This window comes from Grampus griseus, assembly GCF_964374135.1.
Source record: "Grampus griseus genome assembly, chromosome: 3".
Classification (NCBI taxonomy): Eukaryota; Metazoa; Chordata; class Mammalia; order Artiodactyla; family Delphinidae; genus Grampus; species Grampus griseus.
The window spans coordinates 58630962-58650014 of record NC_139019.1 but is presented as its reverse complement, the minus strand read 5'-3'; the positions used below and the strand labels follow the sequence as shown (position 1 = coordinate 58650014).

At 35.7% G+C, this 19053-nt stretch overlaps 1 protein-coding gene across 1 annotated transcript in view; it reads left to right on the top strand.

Moving 5' to 3' along the window:
* Window positions 1-19053, top strand: part of ANKRD31 (ankyrin repeat domain 31) — a gene marked incomplete at its 5' end in the record, with an annotated part of 130763 nt that overhangs the window by 96187 nt on the left and 15523 nt on the right. The window contains 3 exons of the mRNA XM_082651880.1: window positions 2370-2466; window positions 5034-6033; window positions 11536-11676. Coding sequence (XP_082508006.1) covers window positions 2370-2466; window positions 5034-6033; window positions 11536-11676 — 1238 coding nt within the window. The remainder of the gene's footprint in view (window positions 1-2369; window positions 2467-5033; window positions 6034-11535; window positions 11677-19053) is intronic.

The window sequence follows — 19053 nt, the reverse complement described above, 5'->3', positions numbered from 1 at the left end:
TGCTTTTCAGGGTCTCAACCTCTAGATGTTCAAGGTCAAAGAGGAAGTCAGATATGAGTCCATTGTCACCTCAATAGAAAGTTGTTACACTCTTAGTAGTCCTTTGAGAAACTCCCCCTTTAGGCTTGAAGTAAAGGGGAGAAACGCCCTCGCCTTTCACTTTTGCTGCTCAGCATAGAGAATCCCACCCAGTGAAGCTACAGCTCTCTAAAGAAACAGCTTTACAAAGTCACCACCTCCATATTCTGACATCTTTTGTATCTTTGATCTGGTTGAGGGATCCAAGAGTAACGAATTTTTTTTGTACATTTCTTTGTAAATTTTTCTTGTTGATGTCTTATATACATTGATGTCAAATATTTTTAGTGCCTCAACTGAATTGAGACAGAAAAAAATGTTCATTTTAAACATTTTATATGTTTTTTTTCTAAGCATCTTAACTCTATAATTCAACTGAAATTTCTCTGCCACATACGGTATAAGGATAGAATAGGGCTTTCCCCCATATTACTACCCCATTTGCCTAGTCTTATTTGTTGAATAATTCCTCTCATCTTCATTGTTTACAGTGCCTTATTATCACATATTAAAATCTTACACATATTAGGGCAATTTCTAGGTTTTCTCTAAGATACCATTGATTAATTTTGTCTCTTTGATAAATAAGTATATAGTATCAAGTTACATGTAAAACATCTTTATATCCATTCTTATAGAAATATATAGAATCTTTTGGTTACTATGATAATGTTATTTTTACCAGTGGTTTAAAATTCAGTTAGAAAACCCAAATGTAACAGGAGACATAGATAATGTAAATGTTTTTTATTAAAGTGTCAAATCTGCTAAAAAATTTATATCTAAATTCTTAATTATCATACAAGTTTCTCCCCTTTGTTAGCATATGCATCACATCGTGAAACTAATCTTTTGCCATAATAATAGGGAGATAGAAACTAGTCTGGGAACAGACTCTATACTTATTTGTCTGATTTGCAGAGAGAGGTTCTGGAGTAAATTCCAACTGTGAACTTCATGTCATTTTTCACCACTGATTTTGTCTAGTTAAATTATCTAGAAAAATATGCATTGGTCTAAAAGAATTAGGAAAAAGCTTAAGAAACAAAGCCAAAAATGAAATGAATAGCAGGTAGGCTTAAAAGAAATAAAATGTATTCATCTAAGCGAAATTTCCTATTTGGGAATCTGGGTTTGGACATAACTGACTTTACATGTAAATCCTGTGAATCTGTGATGCGGGAGGTCATGATGCCTTGGGAAGCAATGGAAGAAAGTAGGAAAAATTTAATTATTATAAAAGTAATTTTATATAGATCAATAAGTGACTGTAGATATCATATAGCCCTATCTAAGTGTTAAGTGTAAAGAACAAAAACTGACAGTGTGGGACTTCCCTGGTGGTGCAGTGGTTAAGAATCCTCCTGCCGATGCAGGGGACACAGGTTCGAGCCGTGGTCCATGAAGATCCCACATGCCACAGAGCAACTAAGCCCATGCGCCACAACTGCTGAGCCTGTGCTCTAGAGCCCACGAGCCACAACTACTGAGCCTGCGTGCCACAACTACTGAAGCCTGCATGCCTAGAGCCCATGCTCTGCAACAAGAGAAGCCACCACAATGAGAAGCCTGCATACTGCAAGGAAGAGTAGCCCCCACTCACCACAACTAGAGAAAGCCCATGTGCAGCAATGAAGACCCAAAGCAGCCAGAAGTAAATAAAATAAAAGATAAATTAATTTAAAAAAAGAACTGATAGTGACTCTTATTTTTAAGTACGTATAAGTTATATATAGTACAAATATAGTATAGAACAATATATTATATAAATATATTTTAAAGTTTACACACACAAACACACCCCTACCAAAGTATTAACAGCAATCTCTTTCATGGAGTGAAATATTGAGGAGAAGGAGTGGTTGAGTGGGATACTCTTTGACTTCTCTTCTCCATAAACATTCATATTATTTGCAGATTTTCTTTACATTGACAATGTATTCCTTTTGTATTTTAAAAAGTACATAATTTTAACAGACAAAATATTTATCTTCCTATTTATTTTCCTTTACTACCCTCATTTCACAGGTAAGGAAGCTGACCAGAGAGGTCAGTGACTTGTCCAGGTTCACAAAGCTTAGTCAATGGGGTAGCAGGATTAGAATTCAGTCTGGCCTGCTTCTTCTTGATACCATGTTCTTAATTATACACTTCAGGGTACTTCCATAGAGTGACATAATTCCTAGGGAAATAATGGCTTTTTAATTAACAGTAAGGCTAAGTCCTATGTGACCAAATTTAACATTTATCTCTCAATTAACTGACTTTTTATTTTATTACCATGTTTCTAGAACAATACACTGATAAGATGTTAGAGATAAAGGAGGTTATGGACAACGTGCTTACCAAACAGAAGGCAGAAAGGGATGATTTAGCTAAAAAATACAGGTGAGTGAAAAAAAAAAATAGGAATGCTTTAGAGTTTTCAGAATTTATCTATTTTTATCTACAGTAGGCCTAGAATTTCTTAAGATTACAAATGTTGCTTGGGACCAGAAAAGGACTTTATGAGGTCATCTAATCTATTACCTCCATGAGGAATTATACTTCCTAGAAAGATGTTTTTCTACTTTATTATTTGAAATGTTCAGAAAAGGACATTTTCCTATCTTAAAAAGTTGTCTACAGCCATGAATTTTATGAAAGCCTTTCTGGTCATGAATTCCGTAAGTAAATTTCTTTCCTTAGTAAACTCACATTTTTTACATTAAAATTTTTTCTTTTATGCTATCACAAATGTTGTTCTTCTAAGCAGTTTAATCATGTATATTTTGTGGTTTTGTGTACTTCTAAACTCTCAGGGTCCTTAAAGAGTTTTATCCTGATTATATTGATTATTTACCTCTTATCCTTTTTTTTGAGAAATTTGTTATATGATTTTTTCTTGTTTTGAGCATTATTTTTTTTAGTTTTCTATTCTTTTTTTCTTTTCTCTTGTGATGAGAACTTTTAAGGTCTACTCTCTTAGCAACTTTCAAATATGTAATACAGTATTATCAACTATAGTCACCATGCTATATATTACACTCCCATGCCTTATTTATTTCATAACTGGAAATTTATACCTTTTGATTACCTTCACCTATTTCACCCACGTGCCACCTCCACCTCCACCAACCACCAATCTGTTCTCTGTATCTATGCCTTTTTTGTTTTTGTTTTAGCTTCCAAATATCAGTGAGATCATACAGTATTTGTCTTTCTCTGACTATTTTCACTTAGCATAGCGCTCTCAAGATCCATCGATGTCTCAAATGGCAGGATTTATTTCTTTTTTGTGGCTGAATAATATGCCTTTATATATGTGTGTCTTCATACTAATGCTGCTATTTGCCTTAAACTCTTGTAATTTAAAGAGCATTTGTATTTTCTGTCTGAACTCTTTGTTTCACGTAGTTTTAAATGTGATATTAATTTCTTCTTTCTTCTCTATCTATCCAGCTTCTTGCATTTTATACTACCAGTTATTTGCTAATCTGATTTCTTCTTGATGCTTCTTCCACTTACATCTACTACTTGCTTTGACATCCAGTTGGTTTGGAGTTCAGTACCGACAACTCTAAACTGTGTTAGGAGAGACAAGTATCTATACTATTGCTTTCTCTTAAAACGGCTCCTCTAAAAAGATGGTCCCTGAGGATCCCTGAGACCATTTCAAGGGGTCTAAGAAGTTGAAACCATTTTTTTTTTTTTTTTTTTTGCGGTACGCGGGCCTCTCACTGTTGTGGCCTCTCCTGTTGCGGAGCGCAGGCTCAGCGGCCATGGCTCACGGGCCCAGCCGCTCCGCGGCATGTGGGATCTTCCCGGACTGGGGCACGAACCCCTGTCCCCTGCATCGGCAGGTGGACTCTCAACCACTGCGCCACCAGGGAAGCCCCCGAAACCATTTTTATAATAACATTAAGATGTTATTTGCCCTCTTTTGCTCTCATTTTCTCATAAGTGTACAATGGAATTTTCTAGAGGCCACATGGCGTGTGATGATATCATCACTCTAATAGCTAATGGAATGTGCACTTGTGTAGTCTTGTGTTTTAAAATTTTCTCTTATTTTCTAAAACAGTAAATATTGATAGATATAACTCAAATAAACAAAAGCTCTTTGCATTCCTCAATAATTTTTAAGAGTATAAAAAAGTCCTGAAACCAAAAAGTTTGAGAGCTACTGGAAACAAAGTGTCCAATATCCTGAAGATCAGTGTGGAATAGTTGAGTATAACCAAAAGACAGGTGTGGATGAGCCAGTTTCCTCCCACTCAGTCTTCAAGCCCCTGAGAGACTTGGTTTAAGGAGGGCACACAGGATAATGCTTATCTGGGTAGTCACTTCAAAGTACCTCACTACAGATTCAAAGTACAATTATTGGTTTGGCCAAAAAGTTCATTCGGGTTTTTCCGTAACATCTTGTGGAAAAACCCAAATGAGCTTTTTGGCCAACCCAATACAATAAGTACTTGATGAATTGACATTTCTCAGGTCTAGCTTACTTATAATTATTCACAAAACAATCTCAGTCCTCCATAACTAAGGGAATTTGGGTGGAACTTACTCCCAAATTTTACTTCTTGATACACCATTTCACTGTAAACAGGTAAGCGAATTCCAAACTTAAAGAATGGTGTTGCTCCTTGGCCATCAATTTATACCTTCCAACTAAAGGACTACTAGGTATCTAGATAAACAACCCAAGTTTTGTTTCTCTTTTAGGGCTGACTCACAACTGATATGTAATGATGTGAATATAAATGTGGATAACCACGCTGTCACCTAAAAAAGGCAAACTTATTTACCTCAAGTAAAGCAACAGTTTCCTCTCAAAGAATATACATTGCAAAGATAGTCTCTTGTGTACTTTGAGCTGATTAATTTGACACAAAGTATAAAATCTAAATGATTGCTAAAAAAAAGTTTTCTACTGTTTTTATATTTTTTCCTCCTTCTGTTTCTTCCTACAGGGTGTCCATAGAGTCATTTAAGCATGGAGTCCTGAGAGACCAACTAGCTAACTTGGCCACAAGGCAGAAGAGCCTTTTACTTGTAGCAAAAAAACAGAAAAAAATAAGCCAGAAAATTCAGAACTATAAGAATGTTACATCTTTGTCTGGTCTTAGTTTCAAGAAGCTGCCATTGAGCTCAGAAATCTCTAATGAAAAGGACAGCCAAGAGTTTACTAGTCTGGAAAATTCAGTACAGCCCCAGTCATGTTCAGTTTCTCCTGTCAGCCTTGTTTGTGGAAGCATGCAGGAAACACAGTTGTCTTTGGAAATCTGGCATGACAACCAAAATACCAACACTTGTCTAAATTCAAAGACAGTGAGAAGGGAAGAATTTTCTGGAAATGAACTGAATTCTAAACAAAGTGTCAGTGACTGTACCTTAGATAGATTATCAAAATCCAGACTTTCAGATGGCACTAAGAAGATTAAATTACAATCGCAACCTATTTCTTTTATTGCTCAAGCAGAATATTCACAAAAAGAAAATGATCTTACAGATACTACAGCCAAAGGGCATGAGTCCTTTAGTCCTTCAGCAGTAACTGGCACATTAAAGATTTCAGAAACCGCAAGTGTATTTGCCCACAATGATGCCAATCCATCAACTATTATTTGTGATCATGCTCTTTCCAATTGTGATCGAAAAAAAGGAAACAGGAAAACAGCTTCGCAGCAACCACATATGGGGACATCAGAATCCCTGGTACATCAAGGGATTGATGTCTTTGGCAGTAATACGGGGCATCAGGTGAAAGCTTATCTTAGAAAATCAGCTCTTGCTGTTCCACATGCAAATGATAGTCAGAGCTCCTCCTCCTCTGGGTCTGGCCGTCAACATACTGTAAAAAATCCTTCAAAATACAGCACAACTCCTAAAAAGAAATGTATGCAGATAAAGGATCTGATACTGCTAGGAAGAATTAATCCGGGAAATAATATTCTGGAATTCAAAACACAGGTATCCTTTTTTTTTCTCTAAAATTACGTAAATTTTATAAGTAAGTGAGTAAATGTTGCTGTCACATAGTGTCAGTGTTTAGCTCTAATTAGGGGAATAGGGATTGGCTGGGCTTCTTGAATGGAGAGACCATTATATCTTAGCAAGTGAAATCATGCTTCTAAAATTGCCCTGTACATTTTAGTTACAAGCACCTTTAGGCTCTCAGACCAAAATTAGTTTTACTGCAGCAGGAAGGATTTAAGAACAAAATAAAAATAATAAATTGGAGCTGTGTTTGGTTCCAAAGTTTTGGGAACTACCAGTGTGTACTGCTAAAGCTTCCCCTAATAAGGGTTAAGTATAAACACATCTTCCATAGTAGCTCAATTTAGAAACAGAAAGTGACTTGGAGTTTGGGTAAATATAACTCAATTAAAACAATATCACATATGCATAATAACAGAAGAGGAAAAAAAAGATTCTGCTAGAAATGCCTACAAATGAGGCTTCCTTTCCCTTTTCCCCCTATTCATTTTTTGAAAGAGGATATAAGAGTGGCAAAGTTTGCAGGGTCCTGGAATGCTGCTTTGCTTGTGGACCAGTCCAACAGAAAACCAATCCAAGCTAATTGGAATTTAATCTAAATGACCCCTTTTTTCAACCCTTTCTACTTCTGGATTATAAGACTTTTCCTAGTTAATAAGCTTTATTTATAAGTTAGGAGCAAAAAAAACTTAATTTTAATGCTCCAAACTATAGTTTAAACACTAAATTAGCAGCTTGATCTCAGATCCCTTGATGTTCCTGTTTGCTTGCCTGTCAACCAATTTATTGCTAAGTAATACCTACTTCACATTAGCCAAAGCAACTCAAATTTCAGTTATTGGTTACATTAGCTAAAATTTTGACAGCTGTGGTTACTCCTCTGGATCAGCAATGATAAAATTCTAATATAATTCTTTGTATTTCAGCTATTTTTAACAGCTTTATTGAAATACAATTGACATACAATACGCTACATGTATTTAAAGTATATAATTCGACAAGTTTTGATGTATGTACATACGCAAAGTATAAAATCTAAATGATTGCTAAAAAAAAAGTTTTCTACTGTTTTTGTATTTTTTCCTCTTTCTTCCTACAGGGTGTCCATAGAGTCATTTAAGCATATTGTTCTGTAGTTTTCTTGTGTTGTCTTTGGTTTTGGGCTCCGAGTAATACTGGTCTCACAGAATGAATTCCAAAGTGTTTCCTTCTCTTCTGTTTTTTGGAAGAGTTTGTGAATTGGTATTAAGTCTTTTAAAAATGTTTTCTAGTAATCAGCAGTAAAACCATCTGTACCTGGGCTTTTTTGTTGTTGTTGATAGTTTTTTGATTATTAATTGTGTCTACTTTTTATAGTTTTTTTTTCAGATTGTCTATTTCTTCTTGAGTCAGTTTTGGTAGTTTGTATCTTTCTAGGAATTTGCTCATTTCATTTAATTTATTGGCATACAGCTATTCATAGTGTCTCTTATAGTCCTTTTTATTTCTATAAGGTCAGTAGTAATGTCCACATTTTCATTTTTGCTCTTAGTAATTTGAGTCTTCCCTCTTGCTTTTCTTGGTTAATCTAGCTAAAGGTTTGTCAATTTTATTAATCTTTCCAAAGAACCAATTTTGATTTTTTTGATTTTCTCTATTTTTCTATTGCATATTTTACTTTTTCCACTTTAATAGTTACTATTTCCTTCCTTCTGCTTGCTTTAGTTTAGTTTGCTGTTTTCTTTCCAGTGTCTTTCTTGTAAGTTTAGGTTATTGATGTGAGATCTTTCTTCTTTTTCAATATAGGCATTTACACCTATAAATTTCCCTCTAACCCACTGCTTTTACTGCATCCCATAAGTTTCAGTATGTTTTGCCTTCATTTTCATTCATCTCAAAGTATTTTCTCATTTACCTTTTGATTACTTCTTTAACCCGTTGTTTATTTAGGAGTATGTTGTTTGAGTTCCACATAATTGTGAGTTTCTCATTTTTTTGTTATTAATTTCTAATTTCATTCCATTGCTCTTAGAGAACATACTTTGTATTATTTTGGTCCTTTTAAATTTTCTGCGACTTATTTTGTGGCTTAGATAGTGTGTAGCCTATGCTAGAGAATGTCCCATGTGTACTTGAGAAGAATGTATATATCCTCCTATCATTAGGAGTTTTCTATAGATGCCTGTTCAGTCTAGTTAGTTTATAGTGTTGCTCAACTTTCCTCTTTCCCTTTTGTGATATTATTATTATATATATTATTGATATATCTGTAAATGTTATAAAGCCAATAATTCATTGTTATAATTATTACTTTATAAAATTTTGTGACTTTTAAAGGAGCTGAGAAGAAAGGAGAGCAAGTTTATATTTATAACTTTTGATATATTAACCTTCTTACTTATCCTTGCTGGTTCTCTTCATTTGTTCCTGTGGATTTGAGTTACCATATGGAGTCATTTTCTTGGCCCAGTAAAACTTCTTCCACCCACCGCCTTTGTGCTTTTGCAAATATATATGTATTATATCCCTATCGTTTTGTACAATTGTTTTAAAAACCAGTTAAGCAAAGAAAGAAGAAATGTGCATTTATACTGTCTTTTATAATATGTGATTACTTTTACTGATGCTCTTTGTTTTTCCATGTGGATTCATATTACCATTTGGGGGTCACTTGATTTCAACCTGAAGAACTTCCTTTAGTATTTTTTGTAAGGCAGGTCTGCTAGCAACAAATTTTCTCAAGAGAGGTCTTTACATCACCTTTATTTTTGAAAGATTTGCTGCAAATAGGATTCTTGGTTACAGGTTTTTCTTTGTGTACTTTGAGTGTGTTATTCCACTGCTTCTGGCTTTCATTGTTTCTGATAAGAAGTCAGTTGTTAATCTTTTGGGGTTTACCTTGTAAGTGATGAGTCATTTTTCACTTGCTTCTTTCAATAATTTCTTATGGTCTTTGACTTTCAGTATTTTTACTATGTATCTATTTATGTCTCTCTTTGTGTTTATCCTTGTTGGACGTCACTGAGCTTCCTGAATATGTAGATTAATGTTTTTTAATAAATTTGGGAAATTTTTAGCCATTATTTCTTCAAATATTTTTTCTGCTCCTTTTTCCTGTCCTTTTGGTACTCCCATTATGCATATGTTGGTGTGCTTAATGGTGTCCCACATTTCTCTGAAGCTTTTTCATTTTTCTTCACTCTTTTTTCTTTTTCTTCTTCAGCTTACATAATCTCTATTGATCTCTCTTCAAATTCACGAATTCTTTCTTCTGACATTGAAAATCTGTTGAGCCTCTCTATTAAATTTTTCATTTTAGTTATTGTACTTTTCAACTGAACTTCTTTTTGTTTCTTAATAAATTGTTTCTTTATTGATACTTTCTGTTTGATGTGATATTGTTATCATACCTTGCTTTCCGTCCTTAATTATGGTTTCCTTTAGTTCTTTGAACATGTATATAAACGGCTGTTTTTTTTTTTGTTGTTTGTTTTTTTGCGGTACGCGGGCCTCTCACTGTTGTGGCCTCTCCCGTTATGGAGCACAGGCTCCGGATGCACAGGCTCAGCGGCCGTGGCTCACGGGCCCAGCCGCTCCAAGGCATGTGGCATCTTCCTGGACCGGGGCATGAACCCGTGTCCCCTGCATCGGCAGGCGGACTCTCAACCACTGCGCCACCAGGGAAGCTCTAAACGGCTGTTTTGAAGTCTTTGTTAAATCTAACACCTGGTCATTCTCACAGGCAGTTTATGTTGCTTTTTCGTTAGTTTATTTTGCTGTATGTGTCATACTTCCTGTTTCTTCACATGTCTCATAATTTTTTGTTGGAACTGGGCATTTTAGATATTTTAGAGTAGGCAATGTATTGTAGCAAGTCTGTGTATTGATCCCCATCTTCTCTTACGTTTGTTATTGTTCCCAGGCAAAATATTTGTGCCATGGCTCTGGAGCTTAGGGCAGGAACATGGCAACTTCTCTCTGAATTATACCCCTGCTTTAGGATCTGAGCATTTAGTGGAAGGGGGCACACTAGCCTCTTGCCTTTTCAACTTGCCTCTCCTGATGTGAAACTACCACCTTACAAGCCAGGGCAAGTGTGAGCAGGACCCCAAAAGTCTCAGTAGCACCTTGCCAAAGGTAGAGACTCTGTCTCACCAGTACAGGTTAAACAGAAGAATTTGGAAATTTTTTTTCCAAATTTGGAAAAATTTCAGCTATTATTTCTTCAAATATTTTTTCTTCCCTCCCCTCGTTTTTGAATTCCCATTACATATATATTAGGCTGCTTAAAATCATTCCACAATTCACTGTGATGATCTTATTTTTAAATTCTCTTTTCTCTGTGGGTTTTTTATGCCATTCCTATTCCTGTGTCTTTGAATTCACTAATCTTTTTGTTTGCAGTGTCTAATCTGTTAATATCATCCAGTGTATTTTTCATTTCATATGTTGTAATTTTCATCTCTAGAAGTTTGATTTGAGTCTTCTTTTATATCTTCCATGTCTCCATGTAACATTTGGAACATGTGGAATATAATAACTATTTAATGTCCTTATCTGCTAATTCTAACATCTTTGAGAGTTCTCAGTCATTTTCAATTGATTGCTTTCTCTCCTCCATATGGGTTTATTTTCCTACCTGTTTCTAGGCCTGTTAATTTTTTATTGGATCCCAGAATTGTGAAATTTAGCTTGTTGGATGCCAGATATGTTTTTATTCTTAAAAATATTTTGGATATTTGTTCTAGAATATAGTTAATTTACACAGAAACAGTTTTATCCTTTTGGGTCTTGCTTTTATAATTTGTTAGGCAGGATTGGATCAGTGTTCAGTCTAAGGCTAATTATATCCCACTACAGAGGCAAGACTCTTCTGTGTACCTCCCAATGCCCCATCAGTTTTGAGGTTTTTCTAGTCTTACTATTGGGAACAGGTGCTATTTCTGCCCTTTGAGAATGCCCGAGAATGCCATTACCTCTACTTCTTTCAAGTAGTTCTTTTCCCAGGCTTGGGTAATTTCCTCACACACATGGCCAATCACAGCTCAGCGGAAGATCTGCAGAGTTCTGCAGAGTTCTCTGAAGATCTGCAGAGTTCTCTCTCTATATATTTCTCTCTTCTTCAGTACTCTGTCCTGCAGACTCTAGCCATCATGCCTCCCTAGACTATGCTCTGTCTATTCAACTCAGAGAATCCACGGGTTTTGCCTGGATGCCCTCTCTCTATAACATGACATGGAAACTCTCAAGGCAGTGAGTTGGGACAATTATAGGGCTCACCTCATTAGTTTCTCATTTCTCAGGATCACTGTACTTTGTTCCCTGATGTTTGGTATCTTGGAAACCATTGTTTCATATATTTAGTTTGCCTTTTTTTTTGGTTGTGTCATGTGTTAGGGTAAATCTGGTCCCTGTTACTTCATCATGGACAGAAGCAGAAGTTCATATATTTCAGATACTTTTTAATCCTAATTTTTGTTTTATTTTTCACCTCAGGAGACTACCCATAAAGCCAGTGTTTTATTGAATGGCAAAATTAAGGTAGAAAATGGTCAGATTTATCAAAACCCAGTCATCTGGCTCAAGGATCTTCTAGGAGCTGATAGTTACGTGACCTGGAATTATGCTTGGAGTAAGGTGGGTCATTCTTAAGTTATCTTTAACTTCATATTCAAATGGAAAGGTACATATTTTTTTATGATAAAACTATTTCCTTTTTTTAAGAAATCTGAAAGTTCTCCAAATTAGTTTTGTCCTCATGCATCCCTTCTGCAGTGTACTACATGCTTTCTCTCACAATTCCTATTTGCCAGAATTCCCCACAGCAGGATTGCACAGCTAACTGAGCCTCTCCTTCCTTGTTCCTCACCTAGTCTCAGAAAATTGAATGCCCCCGATCTTCCCCTCTTGTCCCTGCCACCTCACCTCCACAGTGATTGCAGGTCCCTGTGACTCCACATAGAAAATTTGGAACCACTGGTGAATTGATAATTTAATTAATATGTTACTAGTATTCTGATAAAATAAAGCAAAATATTCCCCTAAAGACGAAAATTATGATAAAGGGGCCTAAGACACACAGAAGTTATGGTGCACTTTTGTGTTTGAACATAGTCTTATCCATGAATTGCTAGCCTCCCCAAAAAATATTTCTGAATTTTTATTCAGACTTCCCAGACTTAGTGGTCTCCCCCTCAGTTCTGACTTCTGAGTTATAAGCCCAGTTTAATAACCAATTTGAAGAGTATCGATGACTGACACCCTTGAGGTCCAGTGATCAGCCACCTCCAGATGTCCATGGCACCCCTTCAGGGAACAGTATTGCAATGATTCACCCAGGAAAGTGTGAGTCATCAGACAGTCACCATTACTGTTTCACAGAATTGCAAATACCTTTAACCTCCACTAGCCATTACAGTAAGTCTCAGTGCACCAGTAATAGAAGGTGGTTTCCTCTCTCGTTTTTTGTCCAACTCAGCTCTGCCCACTCTCCTTTCTAGCTCCTATCTCAGTCTTAGTCCCTAAACTCTGCATTCTGGTCTCCTAGACCTCTGTTGCAGGTGCTTCCAGAACAGTGTTTCAGTTCCTTCACTTACATGAGCACATTTTAAATTTTCTCTGCTTTATATTATAGTCTCTCTGTGTTCCTTTTTTCCTGTATTATTATTATTTTTTATTTCCCACCACTGGAGTCACCAGGCCATCTGCTTTCAATTCAACCTGCCTAATCCTTTCCATGGATTCATAAATCATATTTGCATGTTAGTAATTAACATTTTACCCATGGAAATCCCTTTTTATTGCAAAGTTTCTTAAATTCATGATAGATGATATTATTTAGCTGAAACTGAATCTATGCTCACAGTGTGAATATGGTACTAATTGCTGTAGCTTAGGTTGTTTTGAGCTTAACATGCCTGTGGCCCACTGATGATGACTCAGTCCTCCCACTCTTTTTCTCTGTTGGAACTACTGCATTTTCTGCTTTTGAATAGCTGGCTGTGATATCATTTGGCTCTCACTCTGTACTTATATGCCTCATTTACATATCACATTGCCTCTGGTCTTTTCTCATTAGCCATGTCAATTGGAGTCATATTGTTTAACATCTATGTGATAGTGAAGCCAAATACAAATGTGGGCACTAAAATTAGGGCAGTTCTTGGATATAAGATACTCATACAGATTATCTGAGCAAGCTTAGATTTTTTTTTAATTATCCTAAAAATGGAAATAGTTTCAAAAATTACTGTAGGACACTCATGTACTTCTAGTAAATACCACAAGCTGAGAAGCACTGCCCCAGTGAGTTTGTTTACAATTTTTTAAAGCCTCTTTTAAAATTTACCACAGTAACCTCTACCCCTCTTGTCTTGGGGTAACTCCTGAATTCACAATCACTTCTTGATAGGAGCTTTTTGCTACCTCGGTAAATGTGAACATTTCTACCGACTAGTTCCTAGTACAGTGGTGGGGCTATAGAGCCAGGACTGGTTGGTTGTCAGGCAAGAAATGCCAGAAAACTAGGTCTTGTCCTACATCAGACAGAATGACACAGCCACTAGACACAGAGATGACTCATACCTCGTACCCAAGCAGCTGAGCTGCTGTACAGCTTTGCCAAGGGAATCCTCATGCGTACTCCACTGGACATCACTCACTCCTCTTGCCACTTCAGTCTCCTGAAGTGACCTAGTGCCTGTTCAGTTTGAGTTCTATTCATTGTTATCCTTGTTCATTAAATCACTCCTACCTTGTGGAAAATAGATTTTTAACTCAGTGGATTTTCTTAAAGCTGTGTTCTTTGAATGTGTGAATTATCCCTAGTGATGTCTGGGACCTATGGGGACTCATGACCTCTAAGGCTACTAAGGTAAAATTTTACCCAGCACTAACTGATAAAAATATACTTTAAATCTGAGACATAGGTGAAAACGTACTGAGCCTACACATTGATGAGTGTATAAGGTGTGTTGGATATTGTCAGGGTGATAATGTGAACAAAATCCATTCTTTCTTCTTTTTATATACTTGCAGGTAAACTTTATTATTTCTGAGGTATAGTTGATTCCAGCTGTACAACATAGTCATTCAAAATCTTTATAGATTATACTTAAATTTATTATAAAATATTGGCTATATTCCCTGTGCTGTACAATATATCCTCATAGCTTATTTATTTTATACATAGTAGTTTGTACCTCTTAATCTCCTACCCCTATCTTGCCCTTCTTCCCTCTCCACTCTGGTAACCACTACTTTATTTTCTCTATCTGTGTCTGTTTCTGTTTTGTTATATTCATTCATTTTATTTTTTAGATTCCACATATAAGTGATAACAGAGTATTTGTCTTTCTCTGTCTGACTTATTTCACGTAGCATAATACCCTCCAGGTCCATCCATGTTGTTGCAGATGGCAAGTTTACATTCTTTTTTATGGCTGAGTGATATTCCATTGTACATATATACCACATCTTCTTTATCCACTCATCTGTTGATGGGCACTTAGGTTGCTTTCATATCTTGGCAACTGTAAATAATGCTTCTATGAACATTGGGTGCATGTACCTTTTCAAATTAGTGTTTTTGGGGTTTTTTTTTTTCAGATATATACCCAGGACTGGAATTGCTGAATCATATGACAGTTCTATTTTTAGTTTTTTGAGAAATCTCCATACTGCTTTCCACTGTGCCTGCACCAATATACATTCCCACCAACAGCATACGAAAGGGTTCCCCTTTCTCCACAGCCTTGCCAACATATGTTATTTGTATTCTTTTTGATGATAGCCATTCTGACAGGTGTGAAGTGATACCTCATTGTGGTTTTGATTTTCATTTTTCTGATGATTAGCAGTGTCAAACATCTTTTCATGTGACTGTTGGCCATCTGTATGTCTTCTTTGGAAAAATTTCTATTCAGGTCTTCTGCCCATTTTTTGACCAGGCTGTTTGTTTTTTGATATTGAGTTGTATGAGCTGTTTATACATTTTGGATATTACCCCCTTAATACTTGCAAATAGTTATATCATTTGCAAGTATTTCCTCCCCTTCAGTAGGTTGTGTTTTCATTTTGTCAGTGGTTTCTTTTGCTGTACAAAAGCTTTTAAGTTTAAGTAGGTCCCATTTGTTTATTTTTTATTTTGTTTCCTTTGCCTTAGGAGACAGATCCAAAACAATATTGCTCTGATTTATATCAAAGCATGTTCTGCCTATGTTTTCTTCTGGGAATTTTATGATTTCCAGTCTTACATTTAGGTCTTCAATCCATTTGGATTGGTATATGGTATGAGAAATGTTCTAATTTCATTTTTTTACATGTAGCTGTCCAGTTTTCCCAGCACCACTTATTGAAGAGACTGTCTTTTCTCCATTGTATATTCTTGCCTCCTTTGTCATAGATTAATTGACCATAAGTGCATAGGTTTACTTCTGGGCTCTCTATTCTGTTCTGTTGATCTGTGTGTGTGTGTTTTTGTGCCCGTACTGTTTTGATTACTGTAGCTTTGTAGTATAATCTGAAGTCAGTGAGTATAATTCCTCCAGCTCTGATCTTCTTTCTCAAGATTGTTTTGGCTATTCAGGTCTTTTGTGTTTTTATACAAATTTTTAAATTATTTGTTCTAGTTCTGTGCAAAATGCCATTGGTATTTTGATAGGGGTTGCATTGAATCTGTAGATTGCCTTGGGTAGTATGGTCATTTTAACAATATTAATTCTTCCAGTCCAACAACATGTTTTTCTTTCCATTTGTTTGTTTCATTTTCAGTTTCTTTCATCAATGTCTTACAGTTTCCCAAGTACAGGACTTTTACCTCCTTAAGTAGGTTTATTCCTAGGTATTTTATTCTTTTTGATGGAATGGTAAACAGGATTGTTTCCTTAATCTCTTTCTGATGGTTCATTTGTTTTTTTATTAAATACATATTTATTGGAGTATAATTGCTTCACAATGCCGTGTTAGTTTCTGTTGTACAACAAAGTGAATCAGCCATATGCATACATAGTTCATTGTTAATGTATAGAAAGGCAACAATTTTCTATATATTAATTTTGTATCCTGCAGCTTTTCTGAATTCACTGATGAGCTCTGGTAGTTTTCTGGTGGTGTTTTTAGTATTTTCTATGTATAGTATCATGTCATCTGCAAACAGTGACAGTTTTACTTATGTGTTTCCAATTGAGATGCCTTTTATTTCTTTTTCTTGCCTGATTGTTGTGGCTAGGACTTGCAATACTATGTGAATAAAAGTAGCAAGAATGGGCATCTTTGTCTTGTTTCTGATCTTAGAGGAAATGCTTTCAGCTTTGCACCATGAGTATGATGTTAACTATGGGTTTGTCATATGTGATCTTTATTATGTTGAGGTATATTCCCTCTGTGCCCACTTTCTGGAGTGTTTTTATTATAAATGGATGTTGAATTTGGTCAAAGCTTTTTCTGCATCTATTGAGATGATCATATGATTTTTATTCTTCAGTTTGTTAATATAGTATATCACATTGATTGATTTGCAGACATCAAAAAATCCTTGCATCCCTAGGATAAATCCCACTTGATCATGGTGTATGGTCCTCTTAATGTATTGTTGGATTCTGTTTGCTAATATTTTGTGAGGATTTTTGTGTCTGTGTTTATCAGTGATATTAGCTGTAATTTTGTGAGGTTTTTTTGTGATATCTTGTCTGGTTTTGGTATCAGTGTGATGCTGGCCTTCTAGAATGAGTTCGAAAGTGTTCCTTCCTCTGCAGTTTTTTGGAATAGTTTGAGAAGGATAGGTGTTAACTGTTCTCTAAATGTTTGGTAGAATTCACCTGTGAAGCCATCTGGTCCTTTACTTTTGTTTGTTGGGAGTTTTTAAATTACTGATTCAATTTCATTACTGGTAATTGGTCTATTCAGATTTTCTACTTCTTCCTAGTTTAGTGTGGGGAGATTGTACATTTCTAAGAATTTGCCCATTCTAGATTGTCCATTTTATTGGCATGTAGTTGTTTGTAGTCTCTTAAGATCCTTGGTATTTCTGTGGTGTTGGTTGTAACTTTTCCTTTTCATTTCTGATTTTATTGACTTGGGCCCTCTCCCTTTTTTTCTTGATACGTCTGACTAAAGGTTTATCAGTTTTATCTTTTCAAAGAACCAGATTTTAGTTTCATTGACTTTTTCTATTTTTTAGTCTCTGTGTCATTTATTTCTGCTCTAATCCTTATGATTTCTTTCCGTCTACAAACTTTAGGTTTTGTTTGTTCTTCTTTCTCTAGTTTCTTTAGATGTAAGATTAGGTCATTTATTTGAGATTTTTTCTTGTTTCCTGAGGTAAGCTTGTGTCACTATAAACTTCCCTGTTACAACTGCTTTTGCTGCATCCCATAGATTTTGGATCATCATGATTTTGTTTTCATTTGTCTCTAGGTATTTTTTTTTCTTCTTTGCTTTCTTCAGTGAATTGTTGGTTGTTTAGTAGCATATTGTTTAGCCTCCACGTGTTTGTGAGGATATTTTGCAGTTTTTTTTCTTGTAGTTGATTTCTAGTCACATAGTGTTGTGGTTGGAAAAGATGCTTGATATGATTTTAGTCTTCTTAAATTTATTGAGATTTGTTTTGTTGCCTAGTATGTGATCTGTCCTGGAAAATGTTCCATGTGCACTTGAAAAGAATGTATATTCTGCTGTTTTTGGATAAATGTTCAAAATCCATTGTTGTTAACTGTCAGTTGTTTGGAGAAATGACAGGTGGCATTCAGTGGCCTCACCGCTCTTTTTCCCTGGCAAGTGAGGAGGGTTTAGCATACTGAGTAGGCCAGGTCTGTTCCATTAACATTACCAAGCTTTGTTTAGTCATAGGATTGAGCTAAAAGTCTGCCTAACCATTCTGTATTCCTTAGGCCTTCCTCACTCTGTTCAGTAACAAGCATTTACTGAGCACTCAGGGTGTGCTAGACAGCATGCCAAAAGTATATATTATCATATATATTATCTCCTTTACTCCTCCCAACTTAAAAATCTGGAGATACTCATTTAACAGATGCACAAACTCAGGCTCAGAGAATTTAAGAATTTTGCTTAAGAGCTGGGACTTAAGAGCTTTTTCTTAGTATTGTCAGGCACTATATGAAGAGCTAGAGAATAAAAATTAATATTATACAGATCCTTCTTCAAGGAGCCTATAGTTCAATGGAAACGGACACATTAATACATAATTTCCTTTAAGTGGGATAAGTGCCTTGACAGAAGTATGAGCACAGACTTTATGGGATCCTAGAGGAGGGTCATTACTTGAGCTTAGCAGTTATAGGAAGGCATCCTGGAGGAAGGGATGTCCAAGTTGAGACTTGCTGGTTTAACCATAGTGAACCTAGCTTCTGGGAGTATACTATTAGACTGCTCTAGAACTAGGTCCGGAGGACGCAAAGACCCTTGGACTCAGAACATTTCTGGCAGGTGTTTGCCAGTCTACCTCAGTCCAGCCCATTTGTATGTACATATTTCTAAGCTCTGACCTTTTGGGCTGATACACAATAACTAAGTTCAAAAACAAACCAAGAAAAACAAAAAAATTTTGATGTATAGACCTAAAATGCAGTTAATCTAACCAGCTGTGTATCTGATTTCTAGAAAAGTACCATTTTACTTTTATGACTTAATTTTATTAATGCAACATTAATTTTTTAAAGTTATAAAGTAGCAGGTGCTGGATTAATATTTGTTGAATAAGTGAACATATGAGAGAATTAATGGTACATATCAGGGATCAGCAATTTTTTCTGTAAAGGGCCAGATAATACATATTTCAGGCTTTGTGAGCATATGGTCTCTGTCAAAACTACTCCATCCTGCTGTAGCATAAAAGCAGCCATAGATGTTAAGTAAATGAATGGGTATCACTGTGTTCTAGTAAAACTTTATTTACAAAAAAGATGGCAGCCCAGATTTGGCTGTGGGCTAGTTTGCCAGTACATAATGTACAACAATCAGTACTTTACTGGAGTTACAATTTGCAGGAGAAAGCTG